The sequence below is a fragment of the Fringilla coelebs genome (assembly GCF_963513975.1).
Source record: "Fringilla coelebs genome assembly, chromosome: 36".
Classification (NCBI taxonomy): domain Eukaryota; kingdom Metazoa; phylum Chordata; class Aves; order Passeriformes; family Fringillidae; genus Fringilla; species Fringilla coelebs.
Genome location: NC_140062.1, coordinates 373,977 through 398,850, shown reverse-complemented (window position 1 = coordinate 398,850; position 24,874 = coordinate 373,977). Strand labels below are relative to the sequence as shown.

Below are 24,874 nucleotides of genomic sequence, written 5' to 3'. Positions count from 1 at the left end.
AAAAAGGGGCCCCACACCCCAAAAAGGGGGTCCCAGCCCCCCAAAAAGGGAGTCCCAGCCCCCCAAAATGAGATCTCACACCCCAAAAAGGGGTCCCACAGCCCAAAAAGGGGGTGCCAGCCCCCCAAAATGAGATCTCACACCCCAAAAAGGGGGTCCCACACCCCAAAAAGGATCCCCAGCCCCCCAAAAAGGATCCCCAGCCCCCCAGTTTGGGGGTGCAGCCCCCCAGACTCACCTGGGTGGCGAAGATGGCTCTCTTCATCATGGTGAAATCCTCCCTGTCCAGCATCTTGTTCATGTCCGGGAGGTTCCCCCTGAATTTTTGGGCGGGTGGGAGCTCAGGAGAGCCCCCCAAAATCTCCAGGGGACCCCCAAAAATTTTTGGGGTTTTTTTGGGGTTTTTTTTGGGGGGGTTTTGGGGTTCTTACACCAGCAGAGACTCGTAGAGCTTCTTCCCGAATTTCTCCTTCACGGCGTTGGCCGTGTCCCTGGGGGGGAATTTGGGGTTTTGGGGGTCCCCAAAAGGTTTTGGGGGGTCCTTTGGGGGTTTTGGGGGGTCCTTGGGGGTTTTGGGGGTCCCTGGGGGGGAAATTTGGGGTTTTGGGGGGTCCTTGGGGGTTTTGGGGGTCCCTGGGGGGGAATTTGGGGGTGTTGGGGGGTCCCCAAGAGATTTTGGGGGTTTTGGGGGTGCCTGGGGGGGAAATTTGGGGTTTTGGGGGGTCCCCAAAAGATTTTGGGGGGTTCCCAAGAGATTTTGGGGGGTCCTTGGGGGGTCCCTGGGGGATTTTGGGGGATCCTTGAGGGATTTTGGGGGGTCCTTGGGGGTTTTGGGGGGTCCTTGAGGGATTTTGGGGGATCCTTGGGGGTTTTGGGGGTCTCTGGGGGGGAAATTTGGGGGTTTGGGGGGGTCCCCAAAAGGTTTTGGGGGGTTCTTGGGGGATTTTGGGGGTCCCCGAGGGATTTTGGGGGGTCCCTGGGTGTTTTGGGGGAATCCTTGGGGATTTTTGGGGATCCCTGGGGGGAAATTTGGGGTTTGGGGGGGTCCCCGAGAGATTTTGGGGGGTCCCTGGGGGGTTTTAGAGGAATTTTGGGTTTTTTGGGGTTTTTTGGGGTTTTTTGGGGGTCCCACCAGAGCTGCTTGCGCACGGCCTGGCCCTTGAGCGACTCCACGTTGAAGTTGTTGGTCCGGGCGGGCATGATGAAGAACGCCACCACCGTCACCTCGCTGCCGTTCACCTGCGGGGCGTCCCCAGGGTCACCCGAGGTCCCCAAATGTCACCTGGGGTCCCCAAGTGTCCCCAAAGGTCCCCAAGTGTCCCTGCAGTGACCCCAACCCCAAATAATCCCCTTTGTCCCCAAGTGTCCCAGCTCTGATCAACTCCCGGGGGTGTCCCCGATGTCACCTGGGGTCCCCGATGTCACCAAGGGTCCCTGATGTCACCTGGGGTCCCCAGTGTCACCAAAAATCTCCCCACAATGTCCCCAACACCCCCCCCCCGACCCCAAATGTCCTCCCTGTCCCCAAATACCTCCGGTGTCCCCAAATGTGCCCCCACAAGCCTTGAATGTCCCCAGATGTCCCCACATGTCCCCATGGGTTTCACTGATGTCACCAAGGTGCCCAATGTCCCCTCAATGTCCCCAATGTTCCCATGTCACCCTGATGTCCCCAATGTCCCCAATCCCCCCAGTGTCCCCAATGTCCCCTCAATGTCCCCAATGTTCCCATGTCATCCTGATGTCCCCAATGTCCCCAGTGTCCTCAGTGTCCCCAATGTCCCCAATGTCCCCTCAATGTCCCCAATGTCCCCAATGTTCCCATGTCATCCTGATGTCCCCAATGTCCCCAATCCCCCCAATGTCCCCAATGTCCCCAATGTCCCCAATCCCCCCAGTGTCCCCAATCCCCTCGATGTCCCCAATGTCCCCCTGATGTCCCCAATGTCCCCAATGTCCCCAGTGTCCCCAGTGTCCCCAATGTCCCCAATGTCCCCAGTGTCCCCAATGTCCCCAATCCCCTCGATGTCCCCAATGTCCCCAATGTCCCCAGTGTCCCCTCAATGTCCCCAATGTCCCCAGTGTCCCCAATGTCCCCAATCCCCTTGATGTCCCCAATGTCCCCAATGTCCCCAATGTCCCCAGTGTCCCCAATGTCCCCAGTGTCCCCAGTGTCCCCCCAGTGTCACCCTGAGCAGGTAGTTGAGGCGGGCCAGCGCCTCCAGGAAGATGTCAGTGCCAATGTCCCCTCAGTGTCCCCAATCCCCCCAATGTCCCCAATGTCCCCAATCCCCTCGATGTCCCCATGTCACCCTGATGTCCCCAATGTCCCCAGTGTCCCCTCAGTGTCACCCTGAGCAGGTAGTTGAGGCGGGCCAGCGCCTCCAGGAAGATGTCAGCACCAATGTCCCCTCAGTGTCCCCAATGTCCCCAATGTCCCCAATGTCCCCATGTCACCCTGGTGTCCCCAATGTCCCCAGTGTCCCCTCAGTGTCACCCTGAGCAGGTAGTTGAGGCGGGCCAGCGCCTCCAGGAAGATGTCAGTGCCAATGTCCCCTCAGTGTCCCCAATGTCCCCAATGTCCCCAATCCCCTCGATGTCCCCAATGTCCCCAATGTCCCCAATCCCCCCAATGTCCCCAGTTTCCCCATGTCACTCTGATGTCCCCAATGTCCCCTCAGTGTCACCCTGAGCAGGTCGTTGAGGCGGGCCAGCGACTCCAGGAAGATGTCAGTGCCAATGTCCCCTCAGTGTCCCCAATGTCCCCAATGTCCCCAATGTCCCCTCAGTGTCACCCTGAGCAGGTCATTGAGCTGGGCCAGCGCCTCCAGGAAGATGGCAGTGCCAATGTCCCCCCAATGTCCCCAATGTCCCCAGTGTCCCCAATGTCCCCAATCCCCCCAATCCCCCCAATCCCCCTGATGTCCCCATGTCACCCTAGTGTCACCAGTGTCCCCTCAGTGTCACCCTGAGCAGGTAGTTGAGGCGGGCCAGCGCCTCCAGGAAGATGTCAGCGCCCTTGTTGGAGAACTCGTAGCGCCCGGCGATGAAGAAGAAAAGCGTCTTGTCCAGGTCGAAATCCAGGTGCCTGCAGGGGGGAAAACTCACCTGGGGAACCCCAAAACACCCCAAAAACACCTGGGGAACCCCAAAAACACCCCAAAAACACCCCAGAAACACCTGGGGAACCCCAAAAACACCTGGGGAACCCAAAAACATCCCAAAAACACCCCCAAAACACCCCAAAAACACCCCAGAAACACCCCAAAAACACCTGGGGAACCCCACAAACACCTGGGGAACCCAAAAACACCCCAAAAACACCCCAGAAACACCTGGGGAACCCCACAAACACCTGGGGAACCCCAAAATACCCAAAAACACCCCAAAAACACCCCAAAAACACCTGGGGAACCCCAAAAACATCCCAAAACACCCTAAAAATACCCCCAAAACACGTGGGTAACCCCAAAGTACCAAAAAACAGCCCAAAAACACCCCCAAACCACCCCAAAAACACCCCAAAAACACCTGGGAACCCCAAAATACCCGAAACCACCCCAAAAACACCCCAAAAACACCCCAAAAACACCCCCACAACACCTGGGGAACCCCAAAAACACCTGGGGAACCCCAAAATACCCAAAACCACCCCAAAACCACCCCCAAACCACCCCAAAAACACCTGGGGAACCCCAAAATACCCAAAACCACCCCAAAAACACCCCAAAACCACCTGGGGAACCCCAAAACACTCAAAAACACCCCAAAAACACCTGGGGAACCTAAAACCACTCCCAAAACACCCCAAAAACACCTGGGAACCCCAAAATACCCAAAACCACCCCAAAACCACCCCAAAACCACCCCAGAAACACCCCAAAAACACCTGGGGAACCCCAAAATACTCAAAAACACCCCAAAAACACCTGGGGAACCACAAACACCCAAAACCACCCCAAAATACCCCCCCAAACACCCCAAAAACAGCTGGGGAACCCCAAAAAGACCCTAAAACCACCTCAGAAACACAGGATTTTGGATTTCTGCCCGGGTTTCCCCCAGAATTTTGGGGATCCCCCGGGATTTTGGGGTCCCTTTTGGGTTTTTGGGGTCCCTTTGGGGGTGACTGACCCATAGAACTCACCCCAAACTCCTCCCTCAGGATCCCTCACGGATTTTGGATTTCTGCCCGGATTTCCCCCAGAATTTTGGGATCCCCCGGGGTTTTGGGGTCCCCCCGAGATTTTGGGGTCCCTTTTTGGGTTTTCGAGTCCCTTTTGGGTTTTGGAGTCCCTTTGGGGGTGACTCACCCATAGAAATCACCCCAAACTCCTCCCTCAGGATCCCTCAGGGATTTTGGGGTTCTGCCCGGGTTTCCCCAGAATTTTGGGGTCCCCCCGATATTTTGGGGTCCCTTTTGGGGTTTTTGGGGTCCCTTTTGGGGTTTTTGGGGTCCCTTTTGGGGTGACTGACCCGTAGAAGTCACCCCAAACTCCTCCCTCAGGATCCCTCACGGATTTTGGATTTCTGCCCGGATTTCCCCCAGGATTTTGGTGATCCCCCGGGGTTTTGGGGTCCCCCCGATATTTTGGGGTCCCTTTTGGGGGTTTTGGGGTCCCTTTTTGGGTTTTGGGGTCCCTTTGGGGGTGACTGACCCATAGAACTCACCCCAAACTCCTCCCTCAGGATCCCTCACGGATTTTGGATTTCTGCCCGGATTTCCCCCAGAATTTTGGGGATCCCCGGGGGTTTTGGGGTCCCCCCGATATTTTGGGGTCCCTTTTTGGATTTTTGGGGTCCCCCCTGAAGTTTTGGGGTCCCTTTGGGGGTGACAGACCCATAGAACTCACCCCGAACTCCTCCCTCAGGATCCCTCAGGGATTTTGGATTTCTGCCCGGATTTCTCCCAGAATTTTGGGGATCCCCCGAGATTTTGGGGTCCCCCCGAGATTTTGGGGTCCCTTTTTGGATTTTTGGGGTCCCCCCTGAAGTTTTGGGGTCCCTTTGGGGGTGACTGACCCGTAGAAGTCCCCACAAACTCCTCCCTCAGGATCCCTCACGGATTTTGGATTTCTGCCCGGATTTCCCCCAGGATTTTGGGGATCCCCCGATATTTTGGGGTTCCCCCGAGATTTTGGGGTCCCTTTTTGGGTTTTTGGGGTCCCTTTTGGGGTTTTTGGGGTCCCTTTTGGGGTGACTGACCTGTAGAACTCACCCTGAGCTCCTGCCTCTCCTCCCTCAGGATCCCTCAGGGATTTTGGATTTCTGCCCGGATTTCCCCCAGAATTTTGGGATCCCCCGGGGTTTTGGGGTCCCTTTTGGGGTTTTGGGGTCCCTTTTGGGGTTTTGGGGTCCCTTTTGGGGTGACTGACCCGTGGAAGTCCCCCCGAACTCCTCCTCCTCTCCTCCCTCAGGATTCCCCCAGGATTTTGGATTTCTGCCCGGATTTCCCCCAGAATTTTGGGGATCCCCCGGGGTTTTGGGGTCCCCCCGATATTTTGGGGTCCCTTTTGGGGGTTTTGGGGTCCCTTTTTGTGTTTTTGGGGTCCCTTTTGGGGTGACTGACCCGTAGAACTCACCCTGAGCTCCTGCCTCTCCTCCCTCAGGATCCCTCAGGGATTTTGGATTTCTGCCCGGGTTTCCCCCAGGATTTTGGGGATCCCCCGGGGTTTTGGGGTCCCCCCAATATTTTGGGGTCCCCTTTGGGGTTTTTGGGGTCCCTTTAGGGGTGACTGACCCGTAGAAGTGGCCCCTGACGAACTCCTGGACGCGGGCCTTGCTCTGGGCGTGCAGGTTCTGGAACTCGTGCATGGCCGAGAACTTGCGCACGTTCAGCCCGTTGGGGGTCACCAGGTCTGGGGGGTTTGGGGGGGTCAGGGGCACCCCAAAAACCCCCCCAAAAATCTCCTCACAAATTCCTGAACCCCCCAAATCCCCGGATCCCCCCCAAATCCCCGGATCCCCCCCAAATTCCCGGATCCCCCCCAAATTCCCGGGATTTCCCCCAAATCCCACCCTGGAAGCCCTCGGGGAATTTTGGGGGTGAAGGAATTTTGGGGGGGGTCTTTAGGGGGTCATCAGGCGTTGGGGGCGGTCAGGGGGACCCCAAAATCCCCCCAAAAATGTCCCCACAAATTCCTGAACCCCCCAAATCCCCGGATCCCCCCCAAATCCCTGGATCCCTCCCCAAATCCCAACCTGGAACCCTCTCAGGAATTTTGGGGGTGAAGGAATTTTGGGGGGGGTCTTTAGGGGTTCATCTGGATTTTGGGGCTCACCAGGTGTTGGGAGGGGTCAGGGGCACCCCAAAAATGTCCCCCCCAAATTCCTGACCCCCCCAAATTCCCGGATCCCCCCCAAATCCCTTGGATTTCCCCCAAATCCCACCCTGGAAGCCCTCGGGGACTTTTGGGGGTAAAGGAATTTTGGGGGGGGGTCTTTAGGGGTTCGTTGGGATTTTGGGGGTCACCAGGTGTTGGGAGGGGTCAGGGGCACCCCAAAAATGTCCCCCACAAATTCCTGAACCCCACAAATTCCCGGATCCCCCCCAAATCCCTGGGATCCCCCCCAAATCCCACCCTGAAACCCTGTAAGGAATTTTGGGGGTGAGGAGATTTTTTGGGGGGGTCTTTAGGGGTTCATCGGGATTTTGGGGGTCACCAGGTGTTGGGAGGGGTCAGGGGCACCCCAAAAATGTCCCCCCCAAATTCCTGACCCCCCCAAATTCCCGGATCCCCCCCAAATTCCTGGGATTTCCCCCAAATCCCACCCTGAAACCCCGTCAGGAATTTTTGGGGTGAAGGAATTTTGGGGGGGGTCTTTAGGGGGTCACCAGGTGTTGAGAGGGGTCAGGGGCACCCCAAAATCCCCCCAAAAGTGTCCCCACAAATTCCTGAACCCCCCAATTCCCCGGATCCCCCCAAATCCTTGGATTTCCCCCAAATCCCCCCTGGAATCCCGTCAGGAATTTTTGGGGTGAGGGGATTTTGGGGGGGGTCTTTAGGGGTTCATCGGGATTTTGGGGGTCACCAGGTGTTGAGAGGGGTCAGGGGCACCCCAAAAATGTCCCCACAAATTCCTGAACCCCTCAAATTCCCGGATCCCCCCCAAATCCCCAGATCTCCCCCAAATTCCTGGGATTTCCCCCAAATCCCACCCTGGAACCCCTTGGGGACTTTTGGGGGTGAAGGAATTTTGGGGGGGGTCTTTAGGGGGTCACCAGGTGTTGGGAGGGGTCAGGGGCACCCCAAAATCCCCCCAAAAATGTCCCCACAAATTCCTGAACCCCCAAATCCCCGGATCCCCCCCAAATTCCCGGGATTTCCCCCAAATCCCACCCTGGAACCCTCTCAGGAATTTTGGGGTGAGGGGATTTTTGGTGGGGGTCTTTAGGGGTCCATCAGGATTTTGGGGTCCCCCAACACCTGGTGAGCCCCAAAATCCTCGGGGAGACCCCCCAAAGGTGACCCCCAAAATCCCTGGGATCATTTGGGGGTCCTTCCCTGGGTCTGGGGGGGAACTTGGGGGGAATTTTGGGGTAATTTTGGGGGATTTTGGGGTAATTTTGGGTAATTTTGGGGTGCTCAGGAGGATTTTGGGGTGCTCAGGTGAGCTGGGGTCACACCTGGCTCACACCTGAGCAGGTGCTCGGCCATGGCAGTGCCAGGGTGGGATTGGGGAATTCTGGGAGGGGATTTTGGGGTAATTTTGGGGTGCCCAGGTGTATTTTGTGTTCCCCAGGTGCACTGGGTCACACCTGGCTCACACCTGAGCAGGTGCTCGGCCATGGCAGTGCCAGGGTGGGATTGGGGGATTCTGTGAGGGGATTTGGGGGATTTTGGGTAATTTTGGGGTAATTTGGGTAATTTTGGAGTGCCCAGGTGGATTTTGGGTCCCCCAGGTGTGCGGGGTCCCACCTGGCTCACACCTGAGCAGGTGCTCGGCCATGGCAGTGCCGGGGGTGGGATTTGGGAGATTCTGGGAGGGGATTTTGGGGTAATTTTGGGGGGATTTTGGGTAATTTGGGTAATTTTGGGGCGCCCAGGTGTATTTTGTGTTCCCCAGGTGCGCGGGGTCCCCCCTGGCTTGCGCTTGAGCAGGTGCTCGGCCATGGCGGTGCCAGGGTGGGATTTGAAGGATTTGGGGAGAAGATTTGGGGGATTTGGGGGGATTTTGGGTAATTTTGGGGCGCCCAGGTGTATTTGGTGTTCCCCAGGTGCGCGGGGTCCCACCTGGCTTGCGCTTCAGCAGGTGCTCGGCCTCGGCGGCGGTGACGTGGGACACGGTGGTCAGCACGTGGGCGCAGTGCGCGGCCGCGCGCTCCAGGCAGTACCGGTGGTAGATCTGGCGCTCACCTGCCTCCTTGTCCACGTCGAACTGGGGACAGGGACACACCTGGGCACACCTGAGCTCACCTGGGATCACCTGGGCAAACCTGGGACCCTCCCAGCCCCTGATCTGTGACACCCCGGCCTCCTTGTCCACGTCAAACTGGGGACAGGGACACACCTGAGATCACCTGGGCACACCTGAGCTCACCTGGGCACACCTGAGCTCACCTGGGACCCCCCCAGCCCCTGATCTGTGACACCCCAGCCTCCTTGTCCACGTCAAACTGGGGACAGGGACACACCTGGGCACACCTGGAACCCTCCAACCCCTGATCTGCCACTCCCCAGCCTCCTTGTCCACGTCAAACTGGGGACAGGGACACACCTGAGATCACCTGGGCACACCTGGGCTCACCTGGAACCCCCCCAGCCCCGATCTGCCACTCCCCAGCCTCCTTGTCCACGTCAAACTGGGGACAGGGACACACCTGGGCACACCTGGGCACACCTGGGCTCACCTGGGATCCTCCCAGCCCCTCCCTGATGCACCTGAGCCCTGATCTGTGACACCCCGGCCTCCTTGTCCACGTCAAACTGGGGACAGGGACACACCTGGGCTCACCTGGGGACAGCTGGGCACACCTGGAACCCCCCCCAGCCCCAATCTCCCACTCCCCGGCCTCCTTGTCCACGTCAAACTGGGGACAGGGACACACCTGGGGTCACCTGGGCACACCTGAGCTCACCTGGGACCCCCCAGCCCCTGATCTGTGACACCCCAGCCTCCTTGTCCACGTCAAACTGGGGACAGGGACACACCTGAGCTCACCTGGGGACAGCTGGGCTCACCTGGAACCCTCCCAGCCCCTGATCTGCCACTCCCCGGCCTCCTTGTCCACGTCAAACTGGGGACAGGGACACACCTGGGCACACCTGAGCTCACCTGAGCACACCTGGGATCACCTGGGCTCACCTGGAACCCTCCCAGCCCCTCCCTGGTACACCTGAGCCCTGATCTGTGACACCCCAGCCTCCTTGTCCACGTCAAACTGGAGACAGGGACACACCTGAGATCACCTGGGCACACCTGGGCTCACCTGGGCACACCTGGGCTCACCTGGGATCCTCCCAGCCCCTCCCTGATGCACCTGAGCCCTGATCTGTGACACCTCGGCCTCCTTGTCCACGTCAAACTGGGGACAGGGACACACCTGAGCTCACCTGGGCTCACCTGAGCACACCTGGGGTCACCTGGAACCCTCCCAGCCCCTCCCTGGTACACCTGAGCCCTGATCTGTGACACCCCGGCCTCCTTGTCCACGTCAAACTGGGGACAGGGACACACCTGGGGTCACCTGAGCTTACCTGGGCTCACCTGGGCACACCTGGGCACACCTGGAACCCCCCACAGTCCCGATCTGCCACTCCCCTGCCTCACTGTCCACGTCAAACTGGGGACAGGGACACACCTGGGGTCACCTGAGCTCACCTGGGGCCACCTGGGCCCACCCAAAACCCCGGAATGAGCCCTGACCCCCAGGTGTGTCCCCAGGTGTGTCCTTGACATACCCAGGTATGTCCCTGACGTCTCCAGATACGCCCTCAGGAATGTCCCCAGGTGTGGCCCCGTGTCCCCAGGTATGTCCTCATGTCCCCAGGAATGTCCCCAGGTGTGTCCCCAGGAATGTCCCCAGGTGTGCCCAGGTGTCCCCATGTCCCCAGGTGTGGCCCTGATGTCCCCAGGAATGTCTCCAGGTGTGTCCCCGTGTCCCCAGGTGTGTCCCCAGGTGTCCCCAGGTATGCCCCTGACTTACCCAGGTGTGTCCCCAGGTGTGTCCCCAGGTGTGTCCCAGGTGTGTCCCCATGTCCCCAGGTGTGTCCCCAGGTGTGTCCCACCCCCCAGGTGTGTCCCCAGGTGTGTCCCCAGGTGTGTCCCACCCCCCCAGGTGTGTCCCCATGTCACTCACGCTGTGCAGGTTGTTGTAGAAGTCGACGCTCCCGGCGCACAGGTACCGTCCCAGCAGCGTGGCGTGCGTGGTGAAGATGGTGTCACCCTGTCCCCAGGTGTGTCCCCAGGTGTGTCCCACCCCCAGGTGTGTCCCCAGGTGTGTCCCCCTGTCCCCAGGTGTGTCCCCATGTCACTCACGCTGTGCAGGTTGTTGTAGAAGTCGACGCTCCCGGCGCACAGGTACCGTCCCAGCAGCGTGGCGTGCGTGGTGAAGATGGTGTCCCCCTGTCCCCAGGTGTGTCCCCAGGTGTGTCCCCAGGTGTGTCCCCAGGTGTGTCCCCATGTCCCCAGGTGTGACTCACGCTGTGCAGGTTGTTGTAGAAGTCGACGCTCCCGGCGCACAGGTACCGTCCCAGCAGCGTGGCGTGCGTGGTGAAGATGGTGTCACCCTGTCCCCAGGTGTGTCCCCAGGTGTGTCCCCCTGTCCCCAGGTGTGTCCCCAGGTGTGTCCCCATGTCCCCAGGTGTGTCCCCAGGTGTGTCCCCATGTCCCCAGGTGTCACTCACGCTGTGCAGGTTGTTGTAGAAGTTGACGCTCCCGGCGCACAGGTACCGTCCCAGCAGTGTGGCGTGCGTGGTGAAGATGGTGTCCCCATTCCCCCAGGTGTGTCCCCATGTCCCCAGGTGTGTCCCCAGGTGTGTCCCCATGTCCCCAGGTGTGTCCCCATGTCACTCACGCTGTGCAGGTTGTTGTAGAAGTCGACGCTCCCGGCGCACAGGTACCGTCCCAGCAGCGTGGCGTGCGTGGTGAAGATGGTGTCACCCTGTCCCCAGGTGTGTCCCCCTGTCCCCAGGTGTGTCCCCCTGTCCCCAGGTGTGTCCCCATGTCACTCACGCTGTGCAGGTTGTTGTAGAAGTCGACGCTCCCGGCGCACAGGTACCGTCCCAGCAGCGTGGCGTGCGTGGTGAAGATGGTGGCCACGGGCAGGCGCCGGGCGCGGCTCAGCACCAGCCCCAGCCCCGCCAGCCACTCGTGGAAGTGGCCCACGATGAACGGCCGCTCCTCGCTCTGCGCCGCAAACTGCCACCGGGGGCCACCGGGTGTCACCAGGTGTCACCAAACCTCACCTGGTGGCACCCGGTGTCGCTGCGCTGCCACCTGAGCCCGGCAGGGGGCGCTCAAGGTGTCACCGCCACACCTGGTGTCACCACAGCCCAGCCAGGGACCCCTCCACTGTCACCACTGTGTCATTGTCACTGTCCCCAATTGTCACCAGGTGTCACCAAATGTCATCAGGGGTCACCAAACCTCACCAGGTGTCACCAAACCTCACCTGGTGTCGCTGCGGTGCCACCTGAGCCCAGCAGGGGGCGCTCAAGGTGTCACCGCCACACCTGGTGTCACCACAGCCCACCCGGGGAACCCCCCCACTGTCACCACTGTGTCATTGTCACTGTCCCCAAGTGTCACCAAGTGTCACCAGGTGTCACCAAACCTCACCTGGTGTCGCTGCGGTGCCACCTGAGCCCGGCATGGGGCGATCAAGGTGTCACCGCCACATCTCGTGTTAGCACAGCCCAGCCAGGGACCCCACCACTGTCACCACTGTGTCATTGTCGCTGTCCCCAAGTGTCACCAAGTGTCACCAGGTGTCACCAAACCTCACCAGGTGTCGCTGCGGTGCCACCTGAGCCCGGCAGGGGGCGCTCAAGGTGTCACCGCCACACCTGGTGTCAGCACAGCCCATGCAGGAACCCCCCCACTGTCACCACTGTGTCATTGTCACTGCCCCCAAATGTCACCAGGTGTCACCAAATGTCATCAGGGGTCACCAAAGGTCATCAGGTGTCACCAAACCTCACCTGGTGGCACCAGGTGTCGCTGCGGTGCCACCTGAGCCCGGCAGGGGGCGCTCAAGGTGTCACCGCCACACCTGGTGTCACCACAGCCCACACAGGGACCCCTCCACTGTCACCACTGTGTCATTGTCACTGTCACCACGTGTCACCAGGTGTCACCAAATGTCATCAGGGGTCACCAAACCTCACCAGGTGTCACCAAACCTCACCTGGTGTCGCTGCGGTGCCACCCGAGCCCAGCAGGGGGCGCTCAAGGTGTCACCGGCACACCTGGTGTCAGCACAGCCCATCCAGGAACCCCCCCACTGTCACCACTGTGTCATTGTCACTGTCCCCAAATGTCACCAGGTGTCACCAAATGTCATCAGGGGTCACCAAACCTCACCAGGTGTCACCAAACCTCACCTGGTGTCGCTGCGGTGCCACCTGAGCCCAGCAGGGGGCGCTCAAGGTGTCATTGCCACACCTGGTGTCACCACAGCCCAGCCAGGGACCTCCCCACTGTCATCACTGTGTCACTGTCAATGTCCCCAACCCCCTCATGTCACTGTCACTGTCACCAAGTGTCACCAGGTGTCACTGCGGTGCCACCTGAGCCCAGCAGGGGGCGCTCAAGGTGTCATTGCCACACCTGGTATCAGCACAGCCCAGCCAGGGACCCCCCCACTGTCACCACTGTGTCACTGTCACTGTCCCCAACCCCCCCATGTCACTGTCACCAGGTGTCACCAGGTGTCACCAAACCTCACCTTGTGTCACTGCGGTGCCACCTGAGCCCACCAGGGGGCGCTCAAGGTGTCACCGCCACACCTGGTGTCACCACAGCCCAGCCAGGGACCCCCCCACTGTCACCATCATGTCACTGTCACTATCCCCAGATGTCCCCAAGTGTCACCAGGTGTCACCACAGTCCACGCAGGGACCCCCCCACTGTCACTGTCGTGTCACTGTAGCTGTCCCCAGATGTCCCCAAATGTCACCTGATGTCAGCACAGCCCAGCCAGGGACCCCCCCCACTGTCACCATCGTGTCACTGTCGCTGTCCCCAGATGTCCCCAAGGGAGTTTTTCCATCATGGTCGCACCAGGACACCCCAAACCTCCCCAAAACCTCCTCAAACCACCCCAAAACCGCCTCAAACCACCCCAAAACCACCCCAAATCCCCTCAGGGACACCTTAAATTTGTCTGGGTACCTCAAAACCCCCTGAGGAACACCAAAACCCCCTGAGGAACCCCAAAACCCCCTGAGGAACCCCAAAACCACCTGAGGAACCCCAAAACCTCCTGAGGAACCCCAAAACCGCCTGAGAAACCCCAAAACCTCCTGAGGAACCCCAAAAACCCCCTGAGGAACCAGGTAAGGAGAAAGTCAAAGAGAACGGCGTCTGCGTCACGGTCGTCGGGGCACCCCAAACCTCCCCAAAACCACCTCAAACCCCCTCAAGGACACCCCAAATTCTCTGAGGGACCCCAAAACCTCCTGAGGAACCCCAAAACCCCCTGAGGAACCCCAAAACCTCCTGAGGAACCCCAAAACCCCCAGGGGAACCAGGTAAGGAGGAAGTCGAAGACGATCGAGTCTTTGCGTCACGGTCATCGGGGCACCCCAAACCTCCTCAAAACCACCTCAAACCTCCCCAAAACCACCCCAAACCCCCTGAGGAACCCCAAAACCCTCTGGGGCACCCCCAAACCCACCTCTCCCAGGAACCAGGCGACGAGGAAGCCGAAGAGGACGGCGTCGTTGGCCTCGCGGTCGTACCAGGGCACCCCAAATGTCCCGAAATCTCCCCAAAACAACCTCAAATCCCCTCAGGGACACCCCAAATCCTCTAAGAAACCCCAAAACCTCCTGAGGAACCCCAAAACTCTCTGAGGAACCCCAAAACTCCCTGAGGAACCCCAAAACCCCCAGGGGAACCAGGTAATGAGGAAGTCGAAGACAATCGAGTCTTTGCGTCACGGTCATCGGGGCACCCCAAAACCTCCCCAAAACCACCTCAAACCCCCTCAGGGACACCCCAAATTCTCTGAGGGATCCCAAAACTCCTGAGGAACCCCAAAACCTCCTGAGGAACCCCAAAACTCCCTGAGAAACCCCAAAACCCCCAGAGAAACCAGGTAAGGAGGAAGTCGAAGACGATCGAGTCTTTGCGTCACAGTCATCGGGGCACCACAAATCTCCCCAAAACCACCTCAAAACCACCTCAAACCACCCCAAAACCTTTCAGGAACCCCAAAACTTTCAGAATGACCCCCAAACCCACCTCTCCCAGGAACCAGGCGACGAGGAAGCCGAAGAGGACGGCGTCGTTGGCCTCGCGGTCGTACCAGGGCACTCCAAACCTCCCCAAAACCACCTCAAACCACCTCAAACATCCCCTAAACCACCTCAAACCTCCTCAAAACCACCTCAAACCTTCTCAAGGATACCCCAAATCCTCTGAGAAACCCCAAAAACTCCTGAGGAACCCCAAAACCTCCTGAGGAACCAGGTAAGGAGGAAGTGGAAGACGATCGAGTCTTTGCGTCACGGTCATCGGGGCACCACAAACCTCCCCAAAACCACCTCACACCACCCCAAAACCACCCCAAAACCTTTCAGGAACCCCAAAACTTTCAGAATGACCCCCAAACCCACCTCTCCCAGGAACCAGGCGACGAGGAAGCCGAAGAGGACGGCGTCGTTGGCCTCGCGGTCGTACCAGGGCACGCCGATGGCGCAGCTCTCCCAGAGCTCGCCCTTCCAGCGCTCCAGGCTCCAGGCCGTGGCCCCCACGTCCAGCAGCACCACGGCCGGGCTGCCCTCGATCAGCCAGCGCCCAAAATGCACCTGCACCCCAAAATTTGGGGGGTTCCCGAATCGTCAGAACCCCAAAATGTCCATTTGGGGTCATATTTGTTGGGTTTTGGTCAAAAATGGGGAAATCCCAAATGAGAGTCTACCCTAAATCCTCTCTTTGGGGTCATTTCCATCAGGGAATGCCCAAAATGCACCTGAACCCCAAAATTTGGGGGGTTGCCAAATGGTCAGAACCCCAAAATGTCCATTTGGGGTCACATTTGTTGGGTTTTGGTCAAAAACGGGGAAATCCCAAATCAGAGTTCACCCCAAAGCTCCTCTCAGGGTTGTCCCAAATCAGCCAGAGCCCAAAATGCACCTGAACCCCAAAATTTTGGGGGTCCCCAATTTGTCAGAACCCCAAAATGTTCATTTGGGGTCATATTTGTTGGGTTTTGGTTCAAAACAGGGAAATCCTAAATCAGAGTTTACCCTAAATCCCCGTCCAGGGTTGTCCCAAATCAACCAGAGCCAAAAATGCACCTGGACCCCAAAATTTGGGGGGTCCCCAAATTGTCACCACCCCAAAATGTCCATTTGGGGTCACATTTGTTGGGTTTGGGTCAAAAATGGGAAAATCCCAAATCGGAATTTACCCCAAAGCTCCTTTATGAGGGGATTCCCATCAGGGAATGCCCAAAATGCACCTGGACCCCAAAATTTGGGGGGTTCCCAGATTGTCAGAACCCCAAAATGTCCATTTGGGGTCACATTTGTTGGGTTTGGGTCAAAATAGAAAAAATCCCAAATCCCAGGGACACCCCAAAGCTCCTCTCAGGGTTGTCCCAAATCAGCCAGAGCCCAAAATGCACCTGAACCCCAAAATTTGGGGGGGTCCCCAAATCGTCAGAACCCCAAATTGTCCATTTGGGGTCACATTTGTGGGTCTGTGTGACCCTAAAAATGGGATAGGAGATCCTAAAAATGGGAGAAACGACCCCAAAAATGCCATAAATGACCCCAAAATTGAATTGTTGACCCCAAAAATGCCATAAATGACCCCAAAAATTGAATGATTGACCCCAAAAATGCCACAAATGACCCCAAAATTGAATTATTGACCCCAAAAATGGGATAAATGACCCCAGAAATCGAATAAATTACCCAAAAAATTGAATTATTGACCCCCAAAATGGAATAATAGACCCTAAAAATTGAGTATATGGCCCCAAAAGTGCAATAAATGACCCCAAAAACGCCATAATTGACTCCAAAAATGGGATAATTGACCCCAAAATGCCATAATTGACCCTAAAATGCCATAATTGACCCCAAAAGTGCCATAAATGGCCCCAAAAATGCCATAATTGACCCCAAAATGCCGTATTTGACCCCAAAAGGGCCATAATTGACCCCAAAAATGGAATAAATGACCCCAAAAATGGAATAAATGACCCCAAAAATGGAATAAATGACTCCAAAAATGGGATAATTGACCCCAAAAGTGCCATAAATGACCCCAAAAGTGCCACAAATGACCCCAAAATGGGATAATTGACCCCAAAAAATCCCATAATTGACCCCAAAAGTGCCATAAATGACCCCAAAAATGGGATAAATGACCCCAAAATGATATAAATGACCCCAAAACCGCCATAATTGACCCCAAAATTCCCCTCCCAGGCCGGAGCCCCCCTGCAGGGGCCCCTCCCCCATTTCGGGCCCCTCCCCCCCCGCCCTGACCTTTGCCGAGGGGGGGGAGGGGCGGGGGGGGGGCTAAAAATAAACCCCACGTGCCGGGGGGGGGAGGGGCGGCCCCGGGTGTCCCCAACCCCCCCCGGGGACAATCGGGGCCCTTTGGGTGACACCGAAATGTCCCCAAATGCCCCCGGGACCCCAAAATCCCCCAAATCCCCCAAAATCCCCCAAATCTGTGGGATCCCCTCCCCCATTCCCCCAGCCAGGACCCCCCAAAATTCCCCCAAAATTTGGGGGCTCCACTGGGGGGGTCCTTGGGTGACCCCACCCCACAAAGCTGGGGGAGGGCCCCAAAGATTGGGACCCCTGACCCCATAACTCCCTCACTGACCCCATAACTCCATCCTGACCCCATAACCCCCTCACTGACCCCATAACTCCATCCTGACCCCATAAATCCATCCCTGACCCCATAAATCCCTCCCTGCCCCATAACTCCCTGCCTGACCCCATAACCCCCTTCCTAAACCCCATAAGTCATTCCCTGACCCCATAGATCCATTCTTATCCCATAACCCCTTCCCTGACCCTATAACCCCTTCCTTGGCCCCACAACTCCCTCCCTGACCCCATAACCCCTCCCTGACCCCATAAATCCTCCCCCAACCCCATAAATCTCCCCTGACCCCATAACCCCTCCCTGGCCCCATAAATCCATCCTGACTCCATAACCCCTTCCCTGCCCCATAACTCCCTCCCTGACCCCATAACCCCTTCCCTGACCCATAACTCCCTCCCTGACCCCATAACCCCTTCCCTGACCCATAACTCCATCCTGGCCCCATAACTCCTTCCCTGACCCCATAAACCCCTCCCTGACCCCATAACTCCATCCCGACCCCATAACCCCATCCTGACCCCATAACTCCAGCCTGACCCCATAACTCCATCCCTGACTCCATAACTCCATCCCGGCCCCATAACCCCCTCCCTGACCCCACAAATCATCCCCTGACCCCATAAATCCATCCTGGCCCTATAACCCCTCCCCGGACCCCATAACTCCTTCCCTGACCCCATAACTCCATCCTGACCCCATAACTCCATCCTGACCCCATAACTCCAGCCTGACCCCATAACTCTATCCTGACCCCATAAATCCCCCCCTGGCCCCATAACTCCCACCCTGACCCCATAACTCCATCCCTGACCCCATAACTCCCCCCCAGGTGCCCCCAGGTGTGCCCAGGTGTGCCCACCTTGCAGCCCTGGGCGTTCATGGCCCCATCCCTTTGAGATCCCTGACCCCATAACCCCATTCCTAAGCCCCATAACTCCCTCCCTGACCCCATAACCCCTTCCCTGACCCCATAACTCCCTCTTTAACCCCCCCAGGTGTGCCCAGGTGTGCCCAGGTGTGCCCAGGTGTGCCCACCTTGCAGCCCTGGGTGTTCATGTCTGCCAGGGTGCCCCCCAACCTGTGATCCCTGATCCCATAACCTCCTCCCTGACCCCATAACCCCCTCCAGGCTCCCTCCAGGCTCCCCCCAGGTGTGCCCAGGTGCCCCAGGTGCCCCCAGGTGTGCCCACCTTGCTGCCCTGGGCATTCATGGCCACCAGGGTGCCCCCCAACCCCCGATCCCATAACCCCATAACCCCTAACCCTGACCCCATAACCCCTTCCCTGACCCCATAACTCCCCTCCAGGTGTGCCCAGGTGTGCCCAGGTGTGCCCCAGGTGTGCCCACCTTGCAGCCCTGGGTGTTTATGGCCGCCAGGGTGCCCCCCCAACCCCTGATCCCATGACCCCATAACTCCTTCCCTGACCCCATAACCCCCTCCCTGACCCCATAACTCCCTCTTTAACCCCCCCAGGTGTGCCCAGGTGCCCCAGGTGTGCCCAGGTGTGCCCAGGTGCCCCAGGTGTGCCCACCTTGCAGCCCTGGGCGTTCATGGCCGCCAGGGTGCCCCCCAACCTCTGATCCCATAACCCCATAACCCCTTCCCTGACCCCATAACTCCTTCCCTGACCCCATAACTCCCCCCCAGGTACCCCCTTGTGCCCCCAGGTGTGCCCAGGTGTGCCCCAGGTGTGCCCACCTTGCAGCCCTGGGCGTTCATGGCCGCCAGGGTGCCCCCCAACCCCCGATCCCATAACCCCATAACTCCCTCCCTGACCCCATAACTCCTTCCCTGACCCCATAACTCCCTCTTTAACCCTCCCAGGTGTGCCCAGGTGTGCCCAGGTGCCCCAGGTGTGCCCAGGTGCCCCAGGTGTGCCCACCTTGCAGCCCTGGGCGTTCATGGCCGCCAGGGTGCGGCGCAGGGCGGGCTGGGGCGGCTCCAGCAGCTCCACCTGGGTGCGCACGGCGCTCTCCACGTAGGGCCCCACCAGCACGTAGCTCTCGCCCCACTCGTCGGCCGTCACCCGCGCCTTGGTCTGCAGCACCGTGTAGATCCCCCCCACTGTGGGGTGGGGGGACAACCGGGTCAGGGGGACCCCAAATTCACCCTAAATAGCCCCAAAATCCACCCCAAATCCACCCCAAATTCCTGAGAACCACCTGAGCAATCCTCGGTACCTGGGACACCCCAAATCCCAACCCTGACCCCATGGAAGGACCCCATGGGCAGCACCGTGTAGATCCCCCACACTGTGGGGAGAATGGGGTCAGGGGGACCCCAAATCCACCCTAAATAGCCCCAAAATCCACCCCAAATCCATCCCAAATCCATCCTGAACTCCTGAGATCAACCTGGGTACCTGGGAGCCCCCAAATCCCGATCCTGACACACCTGAGGATCCCAGGGTCACTCATGAGGCACCACCGTGGAGATCCCCCCCACTGGTGGGGTGGGGGGACAACGGGGTCAGGGGGACCCCAAATCCATCCCAAATAGCCCCAAAATCCACCCCAAATCCACCCTGAATCCATCCCGAATAGCTGAGCCCACCCCAAATATCTGGGACACCCCAAATCCCGACCCTGACACACCTGGGACCCCATGGGTGACTCATGGGGCAGCACCCTGGAGATCCCCCCCACTTTGAGGGGACAACGGGGTCAGGGGCACCCCAAATCCACCCCAAATACCCCCAAAATCTACCCCAAATCCATCCTGAACTCCTGAGATCAACCTGGGTACCTGGGAGCCCCCAAATCCCGATCCTGACACACCTGAGGATCCCAGGGTCACTCACGGGGCAGCACCGTGTAGATCCCCCCCACTGTGGGGTGGGGGGACAACGGGGTCAGGGGGACCCCAAATCCACCCCAAATACCCCCAAAATCCACCCCAAATCCATCCTGAATAGCTGAGATCAACCTGGGTACCTGGGACACCCCAAATCCCGATCCTGACACACCTGAGGATCCCAGGGTCACTCACGGGGCAGCACCGTGTAGATCCCCCCCACTGTGGGGTGGGGGGACAACGGGGTCAGGGGGACCCCAAATCCATCCCAAATACCCCCAAAATCCACCCCAAATCCATCCTGAATAGCTCAGATCCACCTCAGTACCTGGGACACCCCAAATCCCAATCCTGACCCCATGGGTCATTCACGGGGCAGCACCCTGGAGATCCCCCCCACTTTGGGGGGACAACGGGGTCAGGGGTACCCCGAATCCACCCCAAATAGCCCAAAATCCACCCCAAATCCATCCTGAACTCCTGAGATCAAACTGGGTACCTGGGATCCCCCAAATCCCGATCCTGACCCCATGGAGGGACCTCATGGGCAGCACCCTGGAGATCCCCCCCACTTTGGGGGGACAACGGGGTCAGGGGGACCCCAAATCCACCCCAAATAGCCCCAAAATCCACCCCAAATTCCTGGGAACCACCTGAGCAATTCTGGGTACCTGGGACACCCCAAATCCTGATCCTGACCCTACAGAGGAACCCCATGGGCAGCACCCTGGAGATCCCCCCCACTGTGGGGGGACAACGGGGTCAGGGGGACCCCAAATCCACCCTAAATACCCCCAAAATCCATCCCAAATCCATCCCAAATAGCTGAGCCAACCCCAAATATCTGGGACACCCCAAATCCCAATCCTGACCCCATGGAGGGACCTCATGGGCAGCACCCTGGAGATCCCCCCCACTTTGGGGGAGAACGGGGTCAGGGGGACCCCAAATCCACCCCAAATAGCCCCAAAATCCACCCCAAATCCATCCTGAATATCCCCAAAATCCACCCCAAATTCCTGGGAAGCACCTGAGCGATCCTGGGTACCTGGGAGCCCCCAAATCCCGATCCTGACACACCTGGGACCCCATGGACAGCACCCTGGAGATCCCCCCCACTGTGGGGTGGGGGGACAACGGGGTCAGGGGGACCCCAAATCCATCCCAAATAGCCCCAAAATCCACCCCAAATCCATCCCGAATAGCTGAGCCCACCCCAAATCCATCCTGAAATCCTGAGATTAACCTGGGTATCTGGGACACCCCAAATCCCGATCCTGACCCCATGGGTCACTCATGGGGCAGCACCGTGTAGATCCCCCCCACTGTGGGGGAGAATGGGGTCAGGGCACCCCAAATCCACCTCAAATAGCCCCAAAATCCATCCCAAATCCATCCCAAATAGCTGAGCCCACCCCAAATATCTGGGACACCCCAAATCCCGATCCTGACCCCACAGAGGGACCCCATGGGCAGGACCCTGGAGATCCCCCCCACTTTGGGGGGACAATGGGGTCAGGGGGACCCCAAATCCACCCTAAATAGCCCCAAAATCCACCCCAAATCCATCCCAAATCCACCCCAAATATCTGGGACACCCCAAATCCTGACCCTGACCCCACAGAGGGACCTCATGGGGCAGCACCGTGGAGATCCCCCCCAAATCCACCCTAAATACCCCCAAAATCCACCCCAAATCCACCCCAAATTCACCCCAAATCCACCCCAAAATCCACCCCAAATTCCTGGGAACCACCTGAGCAATCCTGGGTACCTGTGAACCCCAAATCCCGATCCTGACACACCTGGGACCCCCTAAAAATTCCTCCAGGATCCCCCCACATCTGCCCTGAGCCCCCCAAATCTTCTCAGAGACACAACTGGGACCCCCCAAATTCCCGTGGGATCCCCCAAATCCCCCTTGGGACCCCCAAATCCCCTCCAGGATCCCCCAAAATCCCTCATAGAGACCTGGGACCCCCCAAATCCTCTCCAGGACGCCCCAAATCCCCTCCAGGACCCCTCAAATCCCTCCCAGGACCCTCCAAAATCCCTTCCAGGACCCCCCAAATCCCCCCTGGGACCCCCAAATCACCTCCAGGATCCCCCAAAATCTCTCAGACACACCTGGGACCCCCCAAATCCCCCTCTGGGATCCCCGAAATCCCCTCCAGGACCCCCCAAATCCCCCCTGGGACCCCCAAATCACCTCCAGGATCCCCCAAAATCTCTCAGACACACCTGGGACCCCACAAATCCCCCCTGGGATCCCCTAAATCCCCTCCAGGACCCCCCAAATCCTCTCCAGGACCCTCCAAAATCCCTTCCAGGACCCCCCAAATCCCCCGTGGGACCCCCAAATCCCCCCTGGGACCCCCAAATCACCTGCAGGATCCCCCAAAATCTCTCAGACACACCTGGGACCCCCCAAATTCCCCCTGGGATCCCTTAAATCCCCTCCAGGACCCCCCAAATCCTCTCCAGGACCCCCCAAAATCCCCCTGGGCCCCCCTAACCCCCCCCCCCAGGACCCCCCCCCCAAATCCCCTCCCGGGGGTGCCGCGGTGCATTGTGGGACACGGTGATGCCCTGACCCCTCCCATGATGCTCCGCGGCCCCGGGAGTTTCCCACAATGCCCCGCGGCTGCCATTAACCCCTGATGGACCGGGGGCCTCCCAAAGACCCCAAAATCTCCAATTGGGGGAGGGGTTTGGGGGGGATTGGGAGGGATTTGGGGGGTCCCAGGGGGGATTTGGGGGGTCCTGGGAGGGATTTGGGGGGGGGTCCCAGGGGGGATTTGAGGGGTTCCAGGGGGGCTCAGGGGGGATTTGGGGGGGTCCCAGGGGGATTTGGGGGGTCCTGGGGGGATTTGGGGGGTTCTGGGGGGTCCCAGAGGAGATTTGGGGGGGTCCTGGGGGGTCCTGCGGGGGTCTCAGGGGGAATTTGGGGAGTCCTGGAGGATCCCAGGGAGAATTTGGGGGGGTACTGGGTGGTCCTGGGGGGGCTAAGGGGGGATTTGAGAGGTCCTGGGGGTCTTGGGGGGTCCCAGGGGGGATTTAGGGGGGTCCTGGGGGGTCCTGGGGAGGGTCTCAGGGGGAATTTGGGGGGTCCTGGAGGATCCCAGGGGAAATTTGGGGGGTCCTGGTGGGATTTGGGGGGTCCTGGGGGGTCTAAGGGGGAATTTGGGGGGTCCTAGGGGGGATTTGGGGGCTCCCAGGGTGTCCCAGGGGGGTTTGGGGGGTCCTGGGGGGGCTTGGGAGGGATTTGGGGGGTCCCAGGAGGGCTCAGGAGGGATTTGGGGGATCCTGGGAGGGATCTGGGGGGTCCTAGGGGGTCCCAGGGGGGATTTGAAGGGTCCTGGGGGGATTTGGGGGAATTTGGGGGGGTCCCAGGGGGGATTGGGGGGGTCCCAGGGGAGATTTGAGGGGTCCTGGGAAGATCTGGGGGGTCCTGAGGGTTTCCAGGGGAGATTTGGGGGTGTCCTGGGGGGTCCTGGGGGGCTCTCAGGGGGATTTTGGGGCATTTTTGGGGGGCTGTTTCATTTTGAGGAGATTTCCAAGGGGTTTTTAGGGTAATTTTGGGGATTTTAGGAGATTTTTGTGGTATTTTTGGGGGGGCAGTTCAGGTATTTTTGGGGTTTTTAGGGGATTTTTGGGGGTGTTTCATTTTGAGGAGTTTCCCAAGGATTTTCAGGGTATTTTTTGGGGAGTGTTTTAAGGTATTTTTGGGGGAACTTTCAGGGTATTTTTTGCGTGTTTCATTTTGAGGAGATTTTCAGGGGATTTTTAGGGATTTTTTTGGGGGGGTTAGGGTGTTTTAAATTGGTTTTTAGGGTATTTTGGGGGGTTTTAGGGTATTTTGGGGGGACTTATAGGGTCTCCCTTAGGATATTTTTGAGACTTTTAGGGTATTTTTTGGTTTTTAGGGTATTTTGGGGGGACTTTTAGGATCTTTTTTAGGCTATTTTTAAGGATTTTAGGGAATTTTGGGGGGGTTTTAGGGTATTTTGGAGGTTTTTACGGTATTTGAGGAGGTTTTTAGGGCATTTTTGGGGGAATTTCAGGGCGTTTTTAGGGTCTTTTTGAGGCTTTTAGGGTATTTTTAGGTTATTTTTGAGGTTTTTAGGGTATTTTGGGGGTTTTAGGGTATTTTGGGGGGGTTTAGGGTGTTTTTAGGGCATTTTTTGGGTTTTTAGGGTATTTCTGGGGGCCTTTTAGGGTCTTTTGTAGGCTATTTTTGAGGTTTTTTGGGTATTTTTGAAGGTTTTTCAGGTATCTTTTAAAGTGTTTTATTTTGGGGGGGTCTCAGAGGGTTTATAGGGTATTTTTGGGGGGTTTAGGGTATTTGTTTAATTTTTAGGGTATTTTGGGGGGATTTTTAGGGTCTTTTTTAGGCTATTTTTAAGGTTTTTAGGGTATTTTGGGGGTTTTAGGGTATTTGGGGGGGGTTTAGGATATTTTTGGGGTACTTTAGGGCATTTTTAGGGTATTTTTGAGACTTTTAAGGTATTTTGGGGGGTTTGGGGGTATTTTTGAGGCTTTTAGAGTATTTTGGTGGGGTTTAGGGTATTTTTTGGGGTTTTTAGGGTATTTTGAGGGGACCTTTACAGTGTTTTTTAGGTTATTTTTGAGGTTTTTTGAGTATTTTGGGGCTTTTAGGGTATTTTTTTTTGGTTTTTAGGATATTTTTTGGGTTTTTAGGGTATTTGGGGGGGATTTAGGTTTATTTTGGGATTTTTAGGGTATTTATGGGGTTTTTTTTAGGATATTTTTAGGTTATTTTTGAGACTTTTTGGGTATTTTTGAGGGTTTTTCAAGTATCTCCTAAAGTGTTTTATTTCAAGGGGCCCAGGGGGTTTTTCAGGGTATTTTTTTTGGGCTGTTCTGTAATTTTGGGGAGGGGTCTCACCTTTGTTGGCCACCTCCCAGGCCACCTCGAAGAGCACGACGTTGTCGGGGGCGCCGGGACCCCCCCCAGTCCTCCAGGCCCGGCAGGGAACTGACGGACACACTGCGGGCCAGCGGCATCTGGGGACCCCAAATTGGGGAGGGGGCGT

At 57.9% G+C, this 24,874-nt stretch overlaps 1 protein-coding gene across 1 annotated transcript in view; it reads right to left on the bottom strand.

Annotated features, from left to right (window-relative positions):
* LOC311164745 (glycogen [starch] synthase, muscle-like) overlaps nt 1-24,845 on the bottom strand; it is a gene marked incomplete at both ends in the record, with an annotated part of 28,043 nt that extends 3,198 nt beyond the window's left edge. The window contains 11 exon segments of the mRNA XM_084224323.1: nt 239-317; nt 432-491; nt 1,133-1,239; nt 2,968-3,088; nt 5,741-5,858; nt 8,235-8,379; nt 11,176-11,361; nt 14,784-14,975; nt 18,907-19,088; nt 24,727-24,781; nt 24,783-24,845. Of these exon segments, the coding sequence (XP_084080449.1) occupies nt 239-317; nt 432-491; nt 1,133-1,239; nt 2,968-3,088; nt 5,741-5,858; nt 8,235-8,379; nt 11,176-11,361; nt 14,784-14,975; nt 18,907-19,088; nt 24,727-24,781; nt 24,783-24,845 (1,308 nt within the window).
* Nucleotides 24,846-24,874: the final 29 nt, after the last annotated feature.